Source organism: Lepidochelys kempii, chromosome 1, assembly GCF_965140285.1.
Source record: "Lepidochelys kempii isolate rLepKem1 chromosome 1, rLepKem1.hap1, whole genome shotgun sequence".
Classification (NCBI taxonomy): Eukaryota; Metazoa; Chordata; order Testudines; family Cheloniidae; genus Lepidochelys; species Lepidochelys kempii.
The window spans coordinates 133,472,265-133,497,398 of record NC_136380.1 but is presented as its reverse complement, the minus strand read 5'-3'; the positions used below and the strand labels follow the sequence as shown (position 1 = coordinate 133,497,398).

The 25,134-nt window shown below is 40.5% G+C and overlaps 1 protein-coding gene across 1 annotated transcript in view; it reads right to left on the bottom strand.

The window, feature by feature from the left end:
* WWC3 (WWC family member 3) overlaps positions 1-25,134 on the bottom strand; it is a 171,655-nt gene that overhangs the window by 72,110 nt on the left and 74,411 nt on the right. The window contains exons 5-8 of the mRNA XM_073354676.2: positions 24,101-24,180; positions 8,441-8,570; positions 4,124-4,273; positions 1,726-1,799 (exon numbers count right to left, since the gene is read on the bottom strand). Coding sequence (XP_073210777.1) covers positions 1,726-1,799; positions 4,124-4,273; positions 8,441-8,570; positions 24,101-24,180 — 434 coding nt within the window. The remainder of the gene's footprint in view (positions 1-1,725; positions 1,800-4,123; positions 4,274-8,440; positions 8,571-24,100; positions 24,181-25,134) is intronic.

Genomic DNA, 25,134 nt, shown 5'->3' with positions numbered 1-25,134 from the left:
CACCCAGTCCCAGTTCCCCCACTCTCAGAACCTTGTCTAATCGGTTTTTCCCCTTTTCCCCCATCCTCCACTACCCATGTTCTCCATCCTCACTGGCTCTCAATCCCAGTCTCTCTCCCTAGGTTTCTTGCAATATGTCTCCCAGTCCCAGTCTCCTTGTCCAGTCAACTCCAGTAACCCCTGCTCAATTCTTTGCCCCAATGTATTTCCTCCCTCATCCAGCTCTTGTGCCCCCTGCATTCACATCAGACCGCTTCCTGCTGCTTGCTTCCTGGGTCCAACAGCAGTGCACTGAGAATGGATGAGAGTCAGCCTCCCTGCTTTCAGTCCTGGTGCTTAGCTGTGGCAGGGCAAGTCCTGCTTAGCCTGGGCTGGAGTTATACTCAGTATGGACAGAATCTTCAGAGAATTTAGATGTGAAGTTCTAGCAAGTCACCATCAAGCATGTGTGAAATGCAATTATTCAACCTTGGCCAAGATTATTCTGATTTTCACAGGAATGGAGAAAAGAAAATCCCTGACACAGTGTTACCCTCACCCCCTGCCAAATGTCAAGACTCTGCTCCCAAGCATGGGGGTGCTATAGCTACCAAAAGAAAAGGTCACCAGAATTTTTTATCATGAGCAAAGGATCTATTTTTTCTAGCCTCATTCTGAGAAATGCCTGAACCACTTTGCTTGAAATGTTGAAAAATTTAGGCTAAGGCAGACACCTGGCTTGGAAAATGTCAGACCCAAAGGTTAAGTTTTGGCAAAGTTATATGCTACTGAACACTTGGTTGTGGGAGGTGTCAGGCAATCTTAACGGTGCTACCAACCCTACCTATAAAAAGCACAGTTACAGCGATGCAATCTCATTGTCCTCAAATTACCATTTATACTAGTGCTACCCTATCACCTTCAATTGCACAGGTGTAACTGAGCACGTAATTTGAGGAGAATAGAGCTGCTAAGTAGCACAGCAAACAGAAATTAGTTAACAATTTTCTTGATGCATAAACCAGAAGAGTGTCCAATTTACTTTTACAGTGTTATGTTCTGCAGGATTGATACACTAATGCAAAAAAAAAAAAAAAAAAAGTCAAATCACTAGGTAGGCAGGTATGACTGAAGGAATTAGTGAAGGATGAACAAATTTCAAACATTTTGTTTTTAAAAATAAAAACCACCCTTTGTTAATTAGAGATCTCAAAAGTTTAAAAGCACTGCTGTTCAGTTAGGAAAGTTTTGTTTTCACTAGCTCGCTTTGAGTTTTAAGCCTTATCTACACTGATTTAGTTAAACTAGTGCAAACCTTTATGCAGTCATACTTATATTGACTTAAAACTGGTTATATTGGTTTAGCTTGCCCTGTAAATTTACCAAAGAGCTAAACAGCTATAAACTGGATTTAAATTAATTTAAGAGAGTGTCCACACAGGGTTTTGCGACAGTTTAACAAAGCCACTTTAAAACCACAGTTTTAAACTAGTGCAAGTGTATATGGGGCTTCTGATATGTCTGACACTTGGATTTTCCCCTGAAAACAAGTATCATAATCTTACTGATAATGTTATGTTACAGCAAACCTCGACTACCTCTGGACTAAGCACTAGCAAATTCAGTTAATTAATCTTTCTAAAATTGTTTCAGGAGGTAAACTGAAAGTGATATTGTTGCTTTGCTTCAAATCTATTTTCAAAGCTGTAGTCACAAAGAACAGACAACAGGCTTAAGTTTACTTACCTCTTTTTGGCCTCTTCATATTGCCAGCTCAGTCTTACTTTGTCCACAAGTCTTGTTTTATCATCAAAGCAAAACTTTTTTTGGAGTTGAGGACCAGGAAGAGAAGGAAAGGTGGAGAAACACAACACACATTAGTAACAAACATTTCAAAAAAAGACTAAAAATAAAATGTAGTCTCCCCACCCAAGCTTACCAAAAAACTGTCAATGTTTCAAATAAAAATGTGTCCGCAAGAGATAGTTTGGATTCTTAAGATATGAAATTGGGTTATTAATAAATTATCTAAAGGTGCAGTAAGTGTAAAGTTAGCCCTCTCAGTAAAAACAGCCTTTCTGGAAATTAAACGAGGTAGTTACACTTAATTATGCATTGTCAAGACCTTCCTAAGTCAGAGTTCAAAATGTAAAGTACAGGATATATCAAATGAGTGCAATATTTAATTGTTTATCACAGTAGTAATCTTATTTTATGGGAAAATTCAGTGCAAAGTCATTGGGGTTTTACTTCCAAAGCAAAAAGAAAGATGTTCCCTATATGTTGAAGCATTACTCAGTATTTTAGTCCCTGGAATCCATGTCTCTTTGCTTAAATTTATCTAGAAATAAACAGATTAAACAGTTTTATTCCAATGTGCTACAACTGCTTCTTGAATCAAAAGGTTTCAGCATTGTCACCATGCTGCAATTCTTACTGTAGCAAAGCTAGCTCTCTTCTGCAAACCCTCCTCAGGCAATATGCTCTATCACGTGCAGCTTTAGTTCCTCTCCCAGCCAGCCACATATAGCTTAATAGCTATAACTTCTCTAGATCCCCATACACACCAGATCACTGAGCTTCTAGTCCCTTGTCAGTTGCCTATCCTACTCTATGCACCTTCAGGCACAGGTAACACAATCCACCAATTTCCCACACTCAACCATCAGCTGATACTAATTCCCCCACTCCAGAATATTTTTCAAATTCAGGAGTGCAAGGGTTATCCTTATGCAGTTATACATTTATATTTTCTAACCAAATGTATACTATACAAACTTAGTCTTCAAAAGATACCATAGTTGGTTTGTCTTGGATGGTATTCTGTGTGCATTCTGAAGCAGAGGATATGGCTATTATCCTTTTGGTAAACTAGGAGCCTGCAGTCTGACCCACCACCAGTTTCAACAAATGACTTTCCAATTGTACCACATGACTCACTTTGGACCATGTGAGAAAAAGTTAGTGCCAGATAAATTCCTTCAAACTCTTCACAGACCACAATCACACGTCGTATTTATAAAAAATTCCCTTTCTACTCACCCATCACTCATGGGTGAAAGGGACTAGAGGGAAAACGGACCAAAGAAAAATGCATGGTATACAATGCTCAGAAAAAGCGGTTAACTTAAAGATCTTGAATTGTAACAATCTTTGTATCTGAAGTAACATTCAAATTCTTATACTATCTCACTGTGAATGGGCTCTCAACTACACTTCTAATTTCCTCAGATGCAGTTGCTTACTTTTTGCCCATGAAAACCTAATTCAAATGACCAAAGTAGCAGTGCATGGTAACCACTTTAACAGGCATGCACATCACAGTGTAATTCACATTGTGTTGTTTAAGTGTGGTGCTCTTATACTTCTCTTGAACATGTTTTTAAAAAGGACTTGAAGGAAATGACAGCGAAAGCCTGACCAACTAGATCTAGAAGGAAGTGGAGTCTTATTAAGAAAAAATATTAGAGCCCTAATTTAAATTGTAAATTTCTCTCTATCTTGGAAGAAAGGAGTGGAAATCAACTTAGATCTTGGATCTTTTAATCCAGATGAAAAGATGAAACCATTGTGGTAAAGAAACATGACAGCTCAGAGGGTAACAGGTCCTTGAAGCAAATGTCAAACTGGGCACCTACAACACTTTATTTTTTCTCCTCCAGCATGGCTGTAATACTAGTAAAAGTTTGATGCTTGGTGCAAACAGCTGGCAACAATTGCACTATAAAAAGGCAAAACCATAGACTGGGAGGCTTGTGAACACTCCTGTGGGGAACTATTATTCAAAATCTACTTTGCCATCTGCCCATTAGTCATGGCGATGGTAAGAAAGTGATCACTTCAGCCCAGACTGATGGAACTGAGGAGCAGATTCCTTTGCAAACACATTTCACAAAGGCCTTTTGCATGTTTGAGGATTAGAATCACAAAGCACATAACTAGTGAACATTATTTGCATACTATTAAACTAAAATGGATTCTTTTAAAAAAATGGAGAAAAAAAACAAACAGTATTTTCTTCCAAGCATCCATTCCACCACAGCCAAAACATCTTTGAATTAAAATGGAAAACGAACTATAATCATGTGACTAACATAAAAGCAGCTTATTTTCCACAGCAAACATCTCACATTGGAACACATACCTCTCCAGTGATGTCAGTTTGAGAACAAGCATCACAGTGTTGTTGAGGTAAACAGGAGTCACTGAGTGAACCAGAATTGTGCTGGAGACCTCGCAGAGAGTCTGTAATACAACAGCTATTCCTGAATCCATCCGTTAGCTTCGCCAGGCTCTAAAAAAAGAACATTAAAAAAGTGATCTAATAGAATCTAATTTTGGTTGTCCATTTAAAAAAAAAAATAGGAGAATTATTCCACCCACTACTTCTTCTATTATTGGGATATAATAGGAGGTTTATTAAAAAAGCTACCTGTAAGAAAGTCAAAATTATCATTTCATTCTGTGAAATGGGAACTTTGTTTTGAAAACTCCATTTCCAAAACCCCCCAATGATTGTATATTGTATGTAAGTGTTTATTAAAACTAATATAGTTTAAATCCAAGAACAACAAATAGCTAAGAAATATCTGTCAAATTTTCCAGTTCTCAGAGGTGTGATTAGCTCTGACTTTAATACACAGCAGCTGCCATCTTCCACGACAGACAGCAGAGCCATGTCTTACCTGCCCCTGCATCAAACACATAACACTCCTCAGTGACTGATCCCTCACCCATCCTGAAAAAATATCACCCATTGCTTCAATTTTAAATCACAGTTAATTCCATCCCTGGATTCTATAATCGCAAGGTCCATGCGGCCAGAGAGGTTTTTCACTTGGATTGCAGGAAGGACAGCACTGTGAAATCTGTGGATCTGAGCAGCTGTGTCGGTAAGGGTGCAGAACAGCACAGAGGGAGAACGACAGGTAAGACACAATCATGCAAAATAGCAACTGCCAGTAGGAAGGCAAGTTTTCAATTTGTTAAAATTAAATGTTAATTAAAAGAAGAAAGCAAATATGATTTTTATATAAGCTTAATCAACATGATTTGGGGTTTTTAAAGTTCCCATTAAGCAGAGTTTCTCTTCAAGATAAATAGCCAATTTTTAATTTCATGATTTGACTATTTGATTATTCACCCGGTCCTGCAAACTTCCAAAAGATTTTTTCTTTTGGCACAATTCAAACAAAAACCATACAGTGTGGCATGCATGAGAGAGACCACTGGCATCCACCACTGTGAAAAAATTAAACATAAAATATTTAAATAAACTTCTCCCACACATTCCCAAAAAGAGATATGCCACACTAACAAATCCCATCAAAAATTAAGTTAACCTACTATGACCATACTGACCAGCATCAGGTAGAAGACTGTTACCTTACAAAGAACTAATCGGATTCTAAACTACAGAGGCTCAGTGCCAGTGAAACACAGTTTGCTGATTTTAGGTTCCTATGGGGATTGCGAATTTGCAACGACCTTTAGTTATTAGGCACACCCAATTTATTAAGAAAAAAAAGACATAATATAGCTCAGTGGTTCTCAAACCGTAGTTCACAAAGAGCTGCAGACAACATGGTACTTCTGGCATCTCCCCTTTGCTTACAATTGGACAACTACAGAAGCAAGAAAAAAGCCCTTCCTGAAAGCTAATAGAGGAGAGGGGCCTTGTGCCCTCTGATTCCCACACATGCTCTACCACACGGTGTGGTCCCACTTTCATCTATCCTGCCCGGCTCAAAGTCATTCGTCTCCACGAGGTACAGGGAAAATGGAGCTGTGCTGGGTGTAGGGCAATGGGGGTCTTCTGCCTGAAACTTCTCCCACTTCATAGTTCTATCCTGGGGACACTATACCAAATACACACACACACTATCAGATACTACTTTGGGGCAAGAGACCTGTACTTCATGTTAGATAGAAACAACTCTTCAACTTCAATATTTCCTATTCAATCCCCCAACCCAGTAAAAGAAAAAGAAAATCTCCCCAGGGCTGTCAATGGCTGTTAAAATTAAAAAAGAAACACACACACTGGCGCAGACAAAATCAACATAAATCTACACTTTGGAGGCACGGGGGAAGAGTAGCTCTCAGAAGTCTAACCACGCACACAAACTTTTATAAACATTCCCCCATCTTTTTGGAGCAATGACACCACATATATGGCATTATTTCTAACCACAGCACCCAGTTTAAATCTGTCCCCCTCTTCCTTCCTTGCCTCAGACTTCTCTCCCACATATCCTCGTCCAATTATCATATTTCTACAACAGCCACAGTTTTCTGAGCACCTACAGAAGACTGAGTCACCTCTGCTATGTTTAGGTCCACTGCCTACACCTTACAGATTTAGATTAAGAGGTAGTTATGAAGTTTTCTATTTCCTCTTTCTGGAATAATTTACGAAGTGTTTAAACATAAAACTCCCAATTCCTCCATAACCACTGCTTTTTCCAAAATGTGTTTATTGTGAGTGAGATTTTTTTCCCCTTCTCCTGCTAAGCAATGTTTTTAAAATGTAAGAGTAATATGGAAAATTTTAAACAGACTTCATTCTGGTTCTACATGACTGATATACTCATATTTTGAAATTTAAATATTTTTATTTTGTTAAATCTTAAAATTGGGTCAGGATTGTAAAGTATGCCAAAATTGAATAAAATATGTAACTACTAATTTTGAAACAAATGAATATTAAAAGACTATTGCACCATAATACGCACTGGAAGAAATATACAATTGTGACAACTTCAATTCTCATCAGTAAAACAGATCTAAAACCAACGACCAATATCATCCTAAATGTCTCATTTGTTCTGTATGACTTCTTATTCCAGGCTTGCCAGAGGACCCATTTCAGTCCATGATATTTAACTTGATCCTAGATTTGTAATTACTTAATAGTACTTTTTAGGCCACTGCTATCACTCTTAAAGTTTGTTTTAAAGGTCCAATTCTCAAGACTTCTCAGTCTTTCAGGTGGACACTGTGTTGCTGGGTTAAGACATAAGAATAAAAAAAATAGTCTAGTGGGAGAGTTAAACAAGGTCAGTAGTTGAGCTGATCCAAGATTTCTCACACACAAGTCTTTAAACTGCCAGTTACTTTCCCCAAATGTGCATTATGGAATCCAGGAAGAATTGCTTTTCTAATTATTCTCACTAGCCATGGCATGTGGAAGGCTGAAAACCATTTTAAAAGTTGGCCAACACAAAATAGCAAATATACTGAAAGTTGCCAAGGCTGAAATTTTTAATAGTGACTTCACTGTTCTGCCTACTTAGACAATGTTTTGTAGTCCATCAGCTGACCTTTGGGTAATGCTTCAGAGACTGAATAATTTTTAAACTATGGAAACATAATATAAGAAGATTACAAGATACCCAGATAATTAATCAAACAAAAGGTAACAGAACATGATGAAACTACTGCAGAGAGAGATGAAAGATGCATTTGAAAGGCTATGTTAACTTACTAGGCTCCTAAAAGTTAGCAGCCAAGATATTCCCTTGCACAGCAGAGGTGATTTAACAGAACTATCCTTGTCATCTTTCCGAGCCCACAGGCTCTCTGGGTTTTTTTAATAAGGTGTATAATGCTAACATATGGTATGTAGTTGAGACTTAAAAAAAGGAAAGGGGAGAGGTTAATGCCTAATGATAGTGAGATAGGGATGAAGAGGCTTCATACAATCATATGTGATTACATTCCAGTTATCTGGACTAGTACATCATAGTACTACTAGTCCTCCGCTGGAAGTTGAAGCCAAAAAGGTGGATCACTGAATTTTTAAAAACCATAGGACAAGCTGTAATGGTCAAGAGGGGTAAAACTGTTATTAGAGGCCTGGATAGATTCTAAATGAGGATAAATTAATAAAATAAACACTTCATAGTTTAAAGAAGATAGGAGGGAACATGGTATAGAGATATATAAAATAATAAGTGGGTTAGCACATTCCGTTTCATTATACAAACAAAAAGAGAACATAAAATGAAATTAAAGACAAGTAATGTAAAACTGATCAAAGAATATATTTTCTTATGTAACGTAATTACTCTGTGAAACTCAAGGTATCCGTGAAGTCAAGAGTTTACATGGATTAAAGTAAAGATGAGACATTTATATGAATAATAAGATTTAGTTATACTATCTAGGGTATAAATGATTCAGGGATATGAACTCTCAGGCTCAGGACATAGGCCAACCACTAATGGATAGGGATGAGTAAGAAACTTTCCAGATAAGCATGTTACTGCATAATCTGTCCACGATGTGGGTTTTGCACCTCTCCTCTACTTCTGATCAATGTCAGACAGAATATCAGACTAGATCAGACCACTATCTGATTCAGTTTAGCAATTCCTATGCACCTACAAACAAGGGAAAACAGCAGAGACCAGGGGAAGCTACATTTTTGCAGCTATTCATCCAGTAGAAAGTTTCTTACCTGCATAAGGTCCTGTCTTTCTTTCTCACCCATACAAATAGCTTTCTTTATGGTTCGGAGCTCATTCATTATGGCCTGGGCTTCATCCAGTTTATAATTTGTATGAGCATTTGACATTTTACGATCAATCCTGTTGGCAAAAATTCAGAGAAATTTAAAAGTTAACTAATTATGCAAAAGTTCCAAAAGTATTGGTTGCTAATATGCCACTTCATTTATAAGAATAAAATGGTATATTTACTTTGAATTAACAAACACCAAGTATTTATAATATTCTGAAGTTATCTGACCATAAACCAGGAAACTGAAATGGCAATGCAGTTGGCCCAACTCCGCTTCCCCAGAACTGACAAGTTTCCTGTTTTTAACCTCCGGAACCAGAGTTCACAGTTCATGCAACATAAACATACACTCTAAAGGCAGTTTTATGTAATAAAAATAAAATTAACTTACAAAGTAGAATTACAGAAATAGTTGAAATAGACCCCTTAGTGTAAGCTGCTCCAATACCCTGCCAATGCAGCATTGATTCATAGATTCCAAGGCCAGAAGGGGCCATTGTGATCATCTAGTCTGACCTCCTGTATAACACGATCCATAGAACTCCCCCAAAATAATTCCTTTTGATCTAGATCATATCTTTTAAAGAAACATCCTATCTTGATTTAAAAATTGTCAGGGATAGAGAATCCGCCACAACCATTGGTAACTGGTTCCAATAGTTCATTACCCTCACTGTTAAAAATTTACACCTTATTTCCAGTACGAATTTGTCTAACTTTCTATCACTGGATCTTGTTATACCTTTGTCTGCTAGACTGAAGAGCCCATTATCAAATATCTGTTCCCCATGTTGGTAATTCTAGACTGAGATCAAGTCACCCCTTAACCTTTTCGTTAAGTAGATAGACATTATTGAGTCTACCACAATAAGCCATATTTTCTAATACTGTACTATAATCATTCTTGTGGCTCTTCTCTGAACCCTCTCCAATTAATCACCACCCTTGCTCTTTACAGCATATTTCCTAGGACTTTGTTCAGTCTTGTTTTAAAAGTTTCTAGTGATGGGACTCTCACAATTTCCCTTGGGTCAAGAAGTTCTGATTGATATCCAGCCTAAACTAGGAATAATCAATACTTATTCTTTCTGCTGAATTTCAGTGTTCACATCAAAATGGGATCTCATGGTCAGCTTGAAATCACAGGACTGTCCCACAAAATTTCCAACTCAATCCATAGCAGGACACACTCTGGATCTTATCTTTGGTCTGTGAGTTGGGGGTCTGAAGATAACATCTTTATCAAAGCCAGACCACTTCTTGCTCAAGGTTAAGGTCAGCTTCTTTCAGGGGGAAGATCTGTTAGGGCGCTGATGGACCTAGTGCAGGTCCAGATATCTCTGGTGGGTTCTGCTGCTCAACCATTAAATCATTCTGTCAACAGTTTAGCTGATTATGGTAACTTGTTATCAGTAATCATTGACAGACCAACACCTACATACTCTCTCCCATTACCTCATCCTCACAACTCACGTAGAGATACCAATTAAAAATAAGACCAGAGTCCCTACAGATCTTTCTAGAATAAACACTCCGATTGAGATTTCAAAGCTGACAGGGGGATTTAGCCAGCCACTCACTAAAGTTAATGTTAACCTCAACTTCTATGCCTACAGTAGTGTAAAAGAAAGTGTGTATAGGGGGAGAAAGCACGCATAGGGGGAGAGCTAGTAAGAATACTGTTATGGGCTATATGCCACAGCTAATAAAGGAAATCTGTCAGCAGAACTCTCATAATTCAATACAAAGATTGAGTAATACAAAGTGAGAATACTCACAAACTGTATTTACTTGACAATACTATGGATACTAAGAGCTCAAAAATATTCTTTCTGGTAAGCTGACAAGAGTATTGTCAAAGCCGCAAAAGTATTATAAATTTAAAAAAAAAAAAGAACAAGGATTTGTGGCTTAGATAGAATGAAAATTATGACAAAAATATCAAAGTGCGAACAAGTATTTATGATAGGGAACAAGCATACCACAGGAAATTATCTTTCATATTCTAGCAGAATGATACAAGATAAACAGAGAGAGAAGATTTATAGCCACCGTGAGGCTGGCAGACCAGGTGCCAGCTTATGACAAAGCCCCAGGCCTCACTGAACACTTACAAGTGCATAGTTAGGAACCAGCCTTGCTTATCTGTGTTAGCATTATCAAAATAAATAGTATATGTTAAGATTGTAAGAATGTGGTTAGTGGTTTATAAAATGTTTGTAGGATGCTGCATATATTGTTCTCACTCAGCTGTACCCCAAGTCAGAACATAACAGCAAACATCTGTATTGTATATAGCCTTATAACTAAGTAACCCATCGAACAAGAAAGAATGCAAATGCTGGTTTCTTACAAGATGTTTTAAATCCTGTTCATTAAACAAAAATGAGCCATTGTGTGAGATCAAGGATCAAAGACTTTGTAAAGTGCATACCTCCCCACCCTCCGGAAGAAGGGGCCTGTGTGGGAACTGCTGCTGTCAGCTTGGTTTGTGTGAGAAGAGGCTATAAATATGTTTACAAGAAAGAATTCTTCATCTCTGGACTGTTTGGATTCTAACTGAAAGAAAAGACTAAGGTCCCCAGAGTTACTCTGCGTAGCCCTAAAAAATTTTTGTGAACTGGCAGATTACTACATCTTTGCTACCTTTCAAAGTTATAGACTGTGACTCATCCGTACATATATTTTCATCTGCTTTAACCTCTGAACAACTCCTTTTTTCTCTCAACTAATACACCTTGGCTGCCAGCGTTGTATTTAATGTGAGATCTGGGGTGCAAATTGACCTGGGTGAGTGACTGCTTTCTTTGGACTGGGTGCAACCAGAATATTTTGTGATTTTTTTGTTGTAAGTGACCACTTATCACATAGTCCAGTTTGCCTGGCTGGCAAAATAGACTGGAGTGTCTAAGAGGCCTGGCTGTGACTCCATATAAGACTATTACAGTACTTTGGGAGTTCACATTTGTTACTACGTTGGTGAAATCGAATTATAGAACATACCGCCAGTTTGCGATGTCTGCCCTAAGGTAGGCACTCACGGTCATGAGCCACTCCAGACAGCGTGACAGCCACCACAAAAGGAGGACAACTAGGTTCCTGGAGTCGATTAACAAAGATTTACTTTTGATGTCCTATCTAGCAAGATGTCATTAAGCTACTCCAAGCTAGCAGAATCCTGACACAATCTTGAGCTACTCAGTGCTGACTAGCAGAAACTCAAACTTTATTGAAGGAGAGAGGCTGTTGAATTGCAATATGGAAGGAGGAAAATGATAATAAAAATGATAATTTGCCAAATACACTGAAAATACTAAATTATGACACTGAATACACTACTGTATAAGAATAACTATATATATAGCCTGAAGAGACACGTCTCTTGCCCCGTCATACAGCATGTGCCTACCACCACCCACTTTCCATTAACTAATCTGATGAAACTCCATTTTCAATGGAGTCTTATCGACATAAATAAAAATAAATTGAAAAAAAAAAAGGAAAGGAAACCTATTACCAGGTAAATAAGCCATCAGTGAGTTTAGCAATTATGCTAATTCTGGTGATTCTATTCAGAGTCTTGTGATATTTTGATCTACTGAAAGACCTAGCTCCTGGAGTCATGTCACTAACCTCCTGGTTGCAAAGAAAAGGTGGGAAACATGAACCCTGAAATTTCAAACACCAGAGAGGACGTAAAGGTGTTACTTTTAACAATCTCATGATTTTTTTGGGCCTGACTCGTGATTTTTGAATGATATGAGCTGGCAGCACAGGTAAGATTCTGACCAGACTAGACCAAACCACAGTAGAAAAAGTGACTTAAACTCACTAAGAATTGCATATGATACAGAAAGTATTTGGCTTTAACCCAAGGTCACGTTAATATCAAGAACTTGGATTCAATTCAAGTATTAGGCCAGAAAGCCCCCTTCTACCCTCCTGTTGCTTGACATCTACAAGAAGACATCTAGAGAAAAGAAAGATATTTAACTTCAAGTGGAATATTCTACAGGTAAGTATCTGCTAATTCATGTTCTGGGGGAGAGTTGGAGGCTGACTAGTGAGTTTTTATTTTCTCAGACAAAAGGTCACAGCCAATTATACTGTAAACAGTATGATTGACAGCCATACAGTCAATCCAAGCTGACCTAATATTCTAAGGCTGTGGGTCTCAAACTTTTTACTAAGGCGACCCACCAGGGATCTGCCAATCATCCATCACCCCCTCAATCCTGGTGTGTGTGTGTAAAAAAATAAAAATACTATTTTTTTTAAATCATGTAATTGTGCAACAGACATTTTTATTTTGTTTGCAGCTACTCAGCTCCTCTGCTTCCCCTACACTCAGTCCTACAGCTCCCTGCTCCTCCCTCCCCAGTCCATCCTCGCCCCCAAGCCAACGCTTGGCTCTCCCCAGCCCCCTTGCCCTTGGTCTCCCAGGCCTGCTCTCCCCCTTACCCCTCAGCTGGCCCCTCTTCCCCCATGGCTGGGCTGCGACCACTAACAGGCTGCTAACTGTCCATTCACTAGCTCCGGCCACTTCCTCCACGCTGCTGCTGCAACTGCCCAGACCTTGCTCCCCACATCGCTGCCTCCTGCCCCAGCCCAGCAGAAGAGAGAAGTCAGGATTAGTGCTTCGGGGCACACATGGAGGCGGGACCTGATTGGAAGGGTGACAGGTGACACACCCAGACCCTTCCTGGAAGACATCAGTTTGTTTATTACCAATTATTTGGGAAACATTGTTCAAAAGAATACACAAAGTTACTGTCAAGGTTCCTTCCCCACTCTGAACTCTAGGGTACAGATGTGGGGACCTGCATGAAAACCTCCTAAGCTTACTTTTACCAGCTTAGGTTAAAACTTCCCCAAGGTACAAACTATTTTACCCTTTGCCCCTGGACTTCCACTGCCACCACCAAACATTTATCTGGGTTTATTTTTATTAGGAAAGCGTCGTTTGGAAACGTCTTTCCTACCAAAATCCTCCCAACCCTTGCACCCCACTTCCTGGGGAAGGTTTGGTAAAAATCCTCACCAATTTGCATAGGTGACCACAGACCCAAATCCTTGGATCTTAGAACAATGAAAAAAGCATTCAGTTCTTGAAAAGAAACATTTTAATAGAAGAAACAGTAAAAAGAATCACCTCTGTAAAATCAGGGTGGTAAATACCTTACAGGGTAATTAGATTCAAAACACAGAGAATCCCTCTAGGCAAAACCTTAAGTTACAAAAAAGACACACAGACAGGGATATTCATTCTATTCAGCTCAGCTTAATTTTCTCAGCCATTTAAAGAAATCAGAATCTAACGCATATCTAGCTAGATTACTTATGAAGTTCTAAGACTCCATTCCTGTTCTGTCCCCGGCAAAAGCATCACCCAAACAGAGAGAGAGGCTTTGTTTCTCCCTCCCCCCCCCCCAGCTTTTGAAAGTATCTTGTCTCCTCATTTTGGTCAGGTGCCAGCGAGGTTACCTTTAGCTTCTTAACCCTTTACAGGTGAAAGGATTTTTCCTCTGGCCAGGAGGGATTTTAAAGGTGACTACTCTTCCCTCTATATTTATGACAGTTACTATTAATTAATATTCTTCCAAGTCATATTCCCATTCATAAATTGCTAGTTTTGAAGGCAACACTAAGAAGATATATCCATATATTAAAAAAAAAGTAGCAGCATTCCTGCCCACAGGATTGCCCTCCATGGTGCCACAGGCCCCGTGCCGGCACCACATCCCTGGGGTCCCGGGGGGGGGGGGGGGGGGGGGGGGGGGGGGGGAGAGGGCTTCGTGCACTGCCCTTGCCTCCAGGCACCACCCTCTGCAGCTCCCATTGGCCGGAAACAGGGAACTGCGGCCAATGGGAGCTTTGGGGGAGGTACCTGGAGGGCTGGCAAGGGCAGCATGTGGAGCCCTGTGGGCCCCCCCCAGCGGCCACGCAGGGACGTGGTGCTGGCTGCTCCCCAGAGCGGTCTGGCGTGGGGCCAGGACAGGCATGCAGGGAGCCGGCCCTGGCCCCGCTGCGCGCCGCCGCCACCCCGGAACCACCGGGTCGGAACCTGAACACTTCCTTCACCCCAACTTCCTGCCCTGAGCCCCCTGCTGCACCCCTGTGTACCCCAACTCCCTCCCCTGAGCCCTGTCACACCCCGCACCCCTCCTGCATCCAACCCTCTGCCTTGAGCTCCCTTCCGCAGTCCGCACCCCTCCTGTACCCCTGCCCTGAGCCCCCTCCTGCACTCTGCATACCTCCTACACCCCAACCCCCTTCTCTGAGCCCCCTCATACACTCCTCTTCCCCAATCCCTTGCCCTGAGCCATTCCCGCATCCCCTTCCACACCCTGCACTCCCTCCGGCACCCCAACCCCCTGCCCCGACCCTGCATACAATTTCCCCACCCAGATGTGTGGCCCTTGGCCCAAAAAGTTTGCCCACCCCTGCCTTAGATACAATAAAAAATGGGTAAGGCACAAACTGTTTGTCATCAAGGCATAATCAAACCACTAAATAACAGGAGACAGAAATAAACTGCCCCTTTGAGTACATTATTGTCCATTATGGAGATTGTTCCGTCTTTCTTTGAAATATCTGGTATTGACCACTGTCAGAGACAAGATTTTGGACTAGATGGACCATAATTCTGATCCTTCTTAGCAATTTCTATGATCCTAACTTAATTTTTCTTCATATTTCTTCAAATACTTGAAAGACGTTTGTCCCCATTGAGCATTAGGCCCATAGCATATTTTAAGTTTTAAAATTAACTATTTAATTATGTGAGCATAAAAAATGTTTTGCCATTCTTTGCTTGGCATTTTTCCTCCCTCCCAAAGATATATTTTTCATGAGGCCCTCAATCAACAATACTCATTAGTTTTGATAAAACAAAAATCCCTCAATACTTGGGTGAGCCCAAGTAAGACAGTTTTTTGCCCACCAGATCCATTTTTGAGAAAGCTACATGAGAGTGAAAATACAGTTTGAAAACAGAATTACTTTTTTAAAGTTATTTTACTGTGATTGTGAATTCATTCCTTTTAGCAAAGAAATCAGGAAGTCTACATCCTGGATTCTTTAAGAGAGTGGGATGGTATAGATTGTCTGTTTCTTAAGGTACATCTACACTGGCAGAATTACATCACCGAGAGTTACAGCACTGCTCAGAGAGCGCTGAAGGGAAACCGCTGAGGACAGAGCAGCAGAGTTCACACTGATGACCAGAGAGGCGAGAACAGGCATTGTGGGACACTCCCCGGAGGTCAACGGCAGTGCTGTAATCGCCAGGGTGTCTACACTGGCGCTGCGGCACGGTAGTCCTGGCATGGAAAGCTGTACAGCTCTCGTCGGGGTGGGTTTTTTTTTTTTTTTTTTTTTTTTTTTACAGTGCTGCAACTGTGCAGTTTCTGCACACTAAGTGGCTTGGCAGTGTGTTCACCTCGGAAGCTACACCACAGAAAGCTACTTTACTGTGCAGAAGCTTGCCAGTGTAGACAAGGCCTTACATTACAATGCTAACTGCATCTTTAAATAAAAACTTTGTCCCTTCTTTTGGGCCAAGGAGCTACAGAGCTCCTTGGGCATTTGGGGAATCATTTGTCCCTAAGAGAATTCAATTGTATGGGCCCTCATTTGGGAATTAAGGGTAGGATTTTTAAAATCACTCATCACTTCCCTAATTCTGCTCCCGTTTAAACCAATGGGATTGACTTCAACAGAAGCAGAGTTGGACCAATGCTGAGCACTTTTGAAAATCCCACCCTAACTGCCTTTTCTTTGCAGCAAGACTTTTCATTTTGACTTTTGATGCACAGCACAGAGAATTATGCTAGTGACTGACTTAAAGTGACAGGATTCTGCATGGAAGCCTCCTTCATCTGTAACTTGAGCTGTACTTGGACACACACACATACACCCCCCCATCCTTGTTCTCACTTCTACATCTCATATATTAATTATCCATTCTTTATTACGTACCATTTATAATTTAGTAACACCTAGAGGCCACAACAAGATCAGGTCCTTTTGTGTTAGACTCTGCAAAAAAAATTCTCATTCCCTTTCCCCTCTTGTTTCGGTCTGTTCTTCCGTCCTCAAGTTTTTCTTTTTATGCATTTTGGTGATTTTTTTTCTTCCCACTAGCTTTCTCAGAGTGCTGTCCTATTTTCCTCTGCCTCTTTCTTCCAGTCTCTGCCCCTCTGTGAAGCCCCCCACTCTTAGCTTCACAGTGTTCTTTCCAACATTTTCATTCTTTAGCAGTTTATCTCCCTTTCTCTATGCTATTCCCCTTGCATTTTCCCCTCCCAGATCCTTCACATTCAGTCTTTCCCATTTCCTTCCCCACTGCTTTTCTCCTTCCTTCCCTCTCTTCTCCACATTCCCCCACAACCCCTGCTGTTGCTATACTTTTTTCTCTTCTCTCCCCCACTCTCCTGGAGTTGGCAACAATTCTCCAAACCAGCAGGAACCCAGGAGCTGCCAGACCCCCAACTGAAGGACATATTTGTGTAACCTCTGAGCAGGTTATTTTCTTCATAAAACATGAGAAAAAAAGGAAAGAGAAATCCTCTCAAATTCACCAGAGTGCACATGGAATACTCCAGTAGTTCCCAGACCACTAGTTGATTTAAAATAGCATACCCTGATAATAACACTGCTCTGATTTTTTTCCTCTTGTCCATAACCTCCCCTCATAACTTGAGACATCTATCCCCTGCTGACTATTTTTGCTCCCCCAAAAGCGTGCAGGCTTCTTTCCCTGTTGCTCAGTCGACTACTACCTACTGCATGTCTCTCTCTTCAGTGCAAAAACCTGGCCTCCAGCTCCTTGTTCAGCTGGGCACAGTTCTACAGGCAGCTGCAGGAAGCCAGAGCTAGGATCTAGCTGTCTGCACCTAAGAGAAGCAAGCTGGCGAGGAAAAAGGTATGGGCTTTTGCGTAGCTGCTTGCCACAGTCCGGGATTGCAGTTTCCCAGAAGTAGTTTTCAAAACCTGGGAATGTTACAACCAAATCAGGACTATTGACAGGCATGCACTAGTGGCTTTCCTTCTCTGTCCTTTGCTCCCACTTACCAGAGGAATAATGGTAGGATCCTTTGATGCATGTGTTCTCCTTTGGGAGCACAGAACAGAATGGACATCTGCTCTAAACAACGAAGCTTAAAAGGAGCCAGCCACCAGTCTTCTGCTCTTTGGCTTCAACTTTCAAGCTAGGGAGCAGGTCTGCAGTGCACGCAAGAATCTGAGAGCTTCCCAGTTACCACAGCTCCTCAACTCCAGTATCTTTTCACCTGCTACATACTTCCATCTCCACAGTTAAACGGGCCCATCAAAGTTGGGTAGGAGCAGAGACAGACGTTACAGTTAACAGTCACCATGTTTATTTTTTTGTTCTACTACCTGTACTGCAGGCTGAGTGGCCTCAGTGACCACATATACCTGAAAGAGCTGTATCCTTCTAGAGATGTCTTGGGCTCACCTACGTGAGGAGCTGCCTCACAGGTTAAAGAACCATTTGCTGTAAATGGTGAGATTCATTGTTAGTGGTAGCAAAAGGGCTTATCAAATTCAACTCTTGAGTAAACTGTTGCTGCAAATTTATCTTGTATGATATTTCTGAGGTAAAAGAGAAAGAAAATGTGTGATCTTTATTAAAAATAATAAACTTATGAATTTTTTTTCCAAAATTAAATTGGCCCCTATAAAAATGTTTTGCTTTCAACATGATTTTTAAGTTGTCAAGAGACAACAACCAATAGGATAAAATTGAATGTGCAGTAATACAATTTACTGTCTATATTACTCCTTTTTACTCTACATACCCTGAAAAAACCACTGCCCAACCCTACCAGCTGACTTCCCATATCACACAATAGATTACATCCTAAAAGAATGGAAAGTTGTGTTACATCATCTGCATTTTACATCACTGATCCTGGCAGCAGGCCTTCAGTTAACCACAGAAACTTTTCTGCAAGTCCTTGGTCAACAGCAGATAAAGAAGACAGGTTTTCTGCAGAAACCATTCCATTACCAGAAACAATACCTTTTTTATTTTCACACTATTTTTATATCTTTTTTTTCCTGTTATTAGAGCGCTAGTCATATCTGGTGTTTTCTCAGGGACCACATTTGCTGTAATTTTATATCTACATTATACAAGAAAACTACGTTAAAAGAACATGATTGACGTTGCAAGGTCAAACACTCAAAAACTGAAAAGTGCTGGAATTACGTTTACCTATGCAACCTTAATTTGGCCACCTTGTGCCTACAGATTACAATGCAGCCTTTAATTACATAATCAGACTCTATTTTGTCAACAGGATCTTCCTTACTGAGCAGGTTGGATGATGCTCACTTACTTTGTTTTCTCCTCATTGTTCAATGCTTTATTTACCGCATACTATTCAAACCCTCTTCTTAAAATTGAATTATTAATTTCCTCATGGGCCTTTCTCCAGCATTCATCACTATAAGATTTGTGTACTTCACAAACATTTATTAATTTACCTTCACAACACTGCTCTGAGGTGACACGGTGGTATTATCTTCATTTAATATATGGGGAACTGAGTCATAGAAAAATGAAGCTTAAGTTTCCATTAAATTTGAATGCTCAGTTTTAAACACTTCGGACCTAATTTTTCAGAGTCCTTAGCTCTTTATAACTTCAAAGCACAACTCTCATTGACTTCAGTTGCAGCTTTGAGAGCTCAGCACTTCTGTAAATCAGACCCCAAGGTCTCAAGTCAGGCAACCAGAAAATGAACAACCACCTGTGAAAAGTTTAGTTGATGTGATTTGCCTTGCATGCTAAAGAAACCCTGTATCAAAGGCAGGGATAATATCCAATTCTACAGGACAGCATTCAACTGCCTTAACCATGAGATCATTCTTTGTCTTCTCACAATCTCCTACCTCATTCACTACACACCACCTGACTTCTGCAAAAAATCAGGCAGTGGTCCTACATGCAACAGTCTCCTTTTCCACAAATCCCTGAGTAGGGATCCCTAGACTAGGTTCATCCTGTGCACGGAATGAGGCAGAGATCCTGAGGAAGAAGTATTATGTAATCATGTAATCACTATCCCAGGTGAAGGGGGAGTAGCTGCCCTTAGTGGAAGAGTTTAAGTATCTAAGGGTCTTGTTCATGAGTGATGGCCAGTGGGAGCAGGAGATTGACTGGCAGATTGGTGAGGTGGCGACAGTGATGCGGGCTCTGTGCTGATCTGTGGTGGTGAAGTGGGAGCAGAGCTCTTGGATGAATCCCTTGGTTTACGGGTCACTCTACATCACCATCCTCACCAATGGTCATGAACTTTGGGTAGTGACCGAAAAGACGAAATCACAGGTACAAGTGGTGGAAATGAGGTTTCTCCGCAGGGTGGCTGGGCTTACTCTCCAAGACAGAGTGAGGAGCTCGGCTATATGGGAGGGCCTGGGAGAAGAACAACCATTCCTCCGGATCGAGAGGTGCCAGTTGAGGTGGTTCAGGCATGTGATAAGGATGCCCCCTGGGAAGTTTCCGTTGGAACTCTACTGAGCACGTCCCACTGGGCAGAGGCCCCGAGGCTGACCCAGAACATGCTGGAAGGATTCTGTCTCCTGGCTGGCCTGGGAACGCTGGAAAATCCCCCAGGAGGAGCCAGAATCTGTTGTGGAGGAAAAGGGGGTCTGGTCCTCCCTACTCTCCATGCTGCTGCCGCAACCCACACAAGGAAAAACAGCATAAAGGAAAAGTAGTAGTAGTAGTAATAATTAAAGACTATATCATATGCATAAGGGGGGTGAATTATGGTTACACAGGCAACCTTAATTCTGGCATTTCCTAACTTTTGAGTGCTTATATTTACAACCTTAGCAATATTCTTTTAGCATAGTTTGTGTGAACGTAACTTCACAGATTTGAGAAAAAAAAAAAAAAAAGTATAGTGAAAAGACAGAAATTGACAACATATTGATGCCCCCAAGATTCATCAGCAGAGTTAGAACCTTTAGATCTACCACACAGACCTCTCCACTTGAGCCAACGGAGTAAATAATAGCAAGCATAGGATGTCATCCACTATGCAAACCAGGATTAGAGAGGGATGAAATACACACACACACACTTTGCCAGTGGTCCCATTCCCTCCAAGACTGACCTCTTTTGGTCAGTCACCTCCAACCTGCCTCTTTCCTGTATCTTTCCCACCCCTGGCTCCTTGCCCTATTCTCCCACTCTCCACTCCTCAGGCTTCTCAGATCAATCCCAGTCTCAGTCCCCACACCCTATTCCAGTCTTCTTTTTTTGCTTTCCTAGGCAGTCCCAGTTCCCCACTCTTGGCTCTTCCTCCTATCTGTCCATCCCCTCATTCACCACTGGCTCCCCTGGGGTTCTCATATAGTCAGTGTCCATCCTCACCCCCTTCCTAGCTCCAAAGCCCAGTTTCTCCGCTTCTTGGCTCCTGGTCCTAATCTCTTTGCCCCACCAGTCCCAATTCTCTTCCCACACCTCAGCTCCTTGTCAGATGTGTCTCCCTTCCCTCTGCCCCTTCTACCTTAGTTTCTAGTCTCAGCCTCCTTGTCCAGCCATTATCAGTCTCCCTGCTCCCCCAGCTCCTTGTTCTATCTCAGTGTTCCCTCCAACCAGCTGATCTGGCTGGCTTTTGTCCCCTCTGCATTCAGATCAGATGGCTTACTCCTCCACACTGCATGGGTGCCAGAAGGGGGTCACTGAGCACACAGGAGAGACAGCCTCACTGCCCTCGGGTCCATTATCTGGCCCCACCCTTGCCTGGAGCAGCTGGGAGCAGCCATTAAAGGGAAAGTCAAGCTTTGTCACTGTAGCCCTGGGCTGCAGTGTGATCAGTCACGCTGTGGAGATGGGCCATGCGCAATCTGGGCAGCACAAGGAGCAGTGACGGACCAAAACATGGAATCTACAGAGAAGTTACCTGCTAAAATCAAAATCTCTACCGAGCATTCAAAAAGTGTGTTTTTTCAAAGGCTTATAACTTGGCCAGGTTTTCAAAGGGATGGCAAAATGCATATCCCTCACACAAAGGATCCCCGCTGCTTCATCCTGCTCCCACCCAGCCAAATTTCAAGTCCCTGCTCTGAAGGACGGGGTCAGTGGAGCTATTCAAAGAAAAGGTCAACAGAATTTTTTTAATATAGGCAAAATAATGTATTGTCCCCCTAGCCTCATTATCCAAAACATCTGAACCATTTTGGCTGAAACCAACAAATAAATAAATATATAGCTCAGACTGAGAAAGACATCTAGCATGGAAAATTTCAGCCCAAGTAGTGTAAGTCTGGCAAAGTTATAATAAATTGAAAACAGGGTCTTATAATGGGAAGTGTCAGGCAATCTTAACAGGCAGCACTACCTGCCCCACCTATAATAAAATCTGTCTGATCTTCTAGGTCTCAGTCCAGGACCATTGAAGTCAACAGGAGTTTTAACACTGACTTCAGTAGTATTAGGTTCAGGCCCCTAACTGCACATAATATTTTGCTGTTTGGAAGCTGTGCGAGGGTTTTAAAGACCTAACATTCACTCAGACGCAAAGCTCAAAACACAATGATTCCTACCACTGCTTAAAATCAGACTTAAAAATGAAAGGAAACACATGATTGCAAACCAAACAATTAAGACTTCACTCCTGCTATTTTATACTTGGTAATTACTTGAAAATGTAATTAATAAAATAGTTTTGACATAGCCTAGCGAGAAGGCAGAAAGCAGCGGTGAAGACTGAAGTTTTTAAAGAAATTCTACAGCAGAAGAGGAATTAACAAGGTGACTGAGCTTAAAGCACCTGCAAAAAACTTAAGTTTTCCATTTTAAAAGAATGGGGGAGAAGATCTACTTGGCTGTCTATTTTGTGACAATGCAGTTTCTCTGTATGGATTGATACAACAAAATGTCAGATTCACACATGATTCAAAACATATATCCAAAAAACAAGCCTTCCCAGAGCAGCCTTTTAAAAAAAAAACAAAAAAAACCCACATATCTCCTGGCTCATAAGTCAAGAAGTCACTGTGGAGAACATACAGAGATCAGCAAAGCAAGAGTGCTCTAGAGAAATTCTTGAAGAAAATTCCATCACAGCTTCAGATAATACACTAACAGACATATGGCTGCCTTCAATAAACAATAATGGATGAGAAATGAGACAAAGCAGGAGCAATATCATGGCTTCAGTGTCAGTGATAAACAAGCATTAAAGCACTGAAGCACAGAACAGTTATGTCTGAACTTTTAAATCCAATGAAGTGAGCTGTAGCTCACGAAAGCTTATGCTCAAATAAATTTGTTAGTCTCTAAGGTGCCACAAGTACTTCTTTTCTTTTTGCAGATACAGACTAACACGGCTGCTACTCTGAAACCTCTCTCATCAGAGTTACCTAAAGAACTATTAGTTGATCAGATTCACAAAATCCTACTTTAAAAGTAATTATTGGTTTTTTCTCCCTAATGTAGGCAATTTAACTTAGACTAAAATCTTAGACATTAATATTTAGGTTCACAACTACTTCTCAGGTTGTTTCCCCCACCCCCACAAAACCATACAAGAGAAAGGTTTGAAATTGCCTTCAAATCACTTTCTTTGTTCTTGGATCTTCCTAGAGAGGTGACTAATCCTTCACAGACCAGAACAGAGTGTTAAATTGGAACCCTATCATCTTCATTTTAAGTTAACCTCATGTCATGGGAAAGAAGGGAAACTTTTAAAACTAAGACATTATTAAGTCACTGTGTAAGGCATAAATTTTTATGTGTGTATGTGCTACCTGTCATGTGAATACAGTATTCTGAATTATTGTTTGTCTTGAAACAGCCAAGGTCTTTTCACTATATTAAACAGTTCCTTTTTGTGTTACTATATATTTTCCATTACTTTAGTATATTCATAATTGGTCTTCTATTTTATACCTCTGACTGTTTTTAGGCCTCGCAGTTACTTGATGTAGTCAATTTAAAAGACATTTGTGCATGAGGATGTCTAGTTAATATTTGCCAGTGAAGTACTTTGGCCTGACGAGAGTTTTCGTCTCAAACTTTTAAGTACGAACTTTGTTGTTGCTTACTAAGTACCATGTTTAGCAAATGGAAATTAAAATGGAAAAGAAAGCAGCTACCTGTTTTTAGATTGCTGCCTGAAAGTCAGAAATTAAGGACAACACTCATTTGTAATAGTAAGCAAACACCACTTCTACAGCAAGCTTGAAAGGGAATTACTATAGTCTAAAACACAAAAATTGATCAATTTTTGCATATTTTGCCAATTTTTCAGAAACTTGCTGGCACATTAATCAACGGACTCATCATCCAAAATAATTCCAGCCAATCTTGCTTACATCCGTTTGCCTTATCAATGAGAGCACATTGTTAGCACCATCCACGGTTGTCTAAGTAGGGACAGTAAGAAAAAAACAAAACAAAAACAAAGGACAATTCCTATGCAAAAATAAATACTTGCAGCAGGAGTCTGTGCATTAAATAAAGCTTTGCAACACTTCCAGTTAGGTGAAACAAGAAAATATGGCAACAGGAAGAAAAAGAAAAATTCCCCCCTCCCACAACCTCCCAACTCACTCTTGTAGTGTTTCCACTCCTTTTTCTTTATACTGCAGTTCTTCCTTCATATGTGCCAACTCTCGTTTTAGTCTAGAAAGCTTAAAACAAAATATTTTTTAAGCAAAAATACATTATGGCAGCAAATCACTGAGTAACTATTATTATTCTTTCAAATAATTCTTCTTCAAATAATTGTTCTTTCAAGAATTTAAAATTACTGTGCATTGTTCAAAGACTAGTATTTTCAAAGTGAAAAGTGATAATCTGTTTGTTTTTTTAATCTACAGAAAAACAAAATCAACAAATGCTTTATAGAAATATTAATAAAAACCAACCCAACAATGCTCACAAAGGAACAACACTGCCAAATGTAAAAGGCAGCTGCTTCTTTGTATAATCTTCTACTATGCTATCTGCTATCACTTGTTCTGACAGCCAACAAGTCTCTGTCTACATGTCATTTCCCATCTTCCCCGGAACAGTGATTTCCCATCTAACCCTGTAGTAGACAGCCACCCAAAAACCTGCCCAACAATACTGAAAACTATAAGTCAGGCAGCCGGGAAGGGGAAGAGGTTCAGCACTATGGCTTTTTCCATGGGAAGAATGTTCATTTAAAGTCACTAGAGATTGTGATGATTCATCTGCCCACTTTTATTTCTGTATTCTAAAACAGAAGTACAAAGTGACCCTTCGGCAGCAGTAAATAGTGAAAGTTGCCTGGTGGATCATTTACGTAATGTAATAATAAGGAGCTGTTCATTATAATCTCCCCAAAATTTGGTGCATGTCTGCAGTGACATTTACGACCAGGTTTCACGATTTTAATAAAGGTGCTTCTTAATTGATGCTTATTGTAACAGATATGAAACCAGACATAATTCTGTGTATGGATGTGTTATATTTTTGGTTAAAAAGGTACATATATGTTTTGGGACAGGCTCTCCTTTGTTTATATACGCATTTCAATACATGATGCCGTCAACCTACTGCCACAGAAAAAAGGGAAAATGTGAGTTTCATAAACAGAAAAACTGAGTCGCCCAGAGATT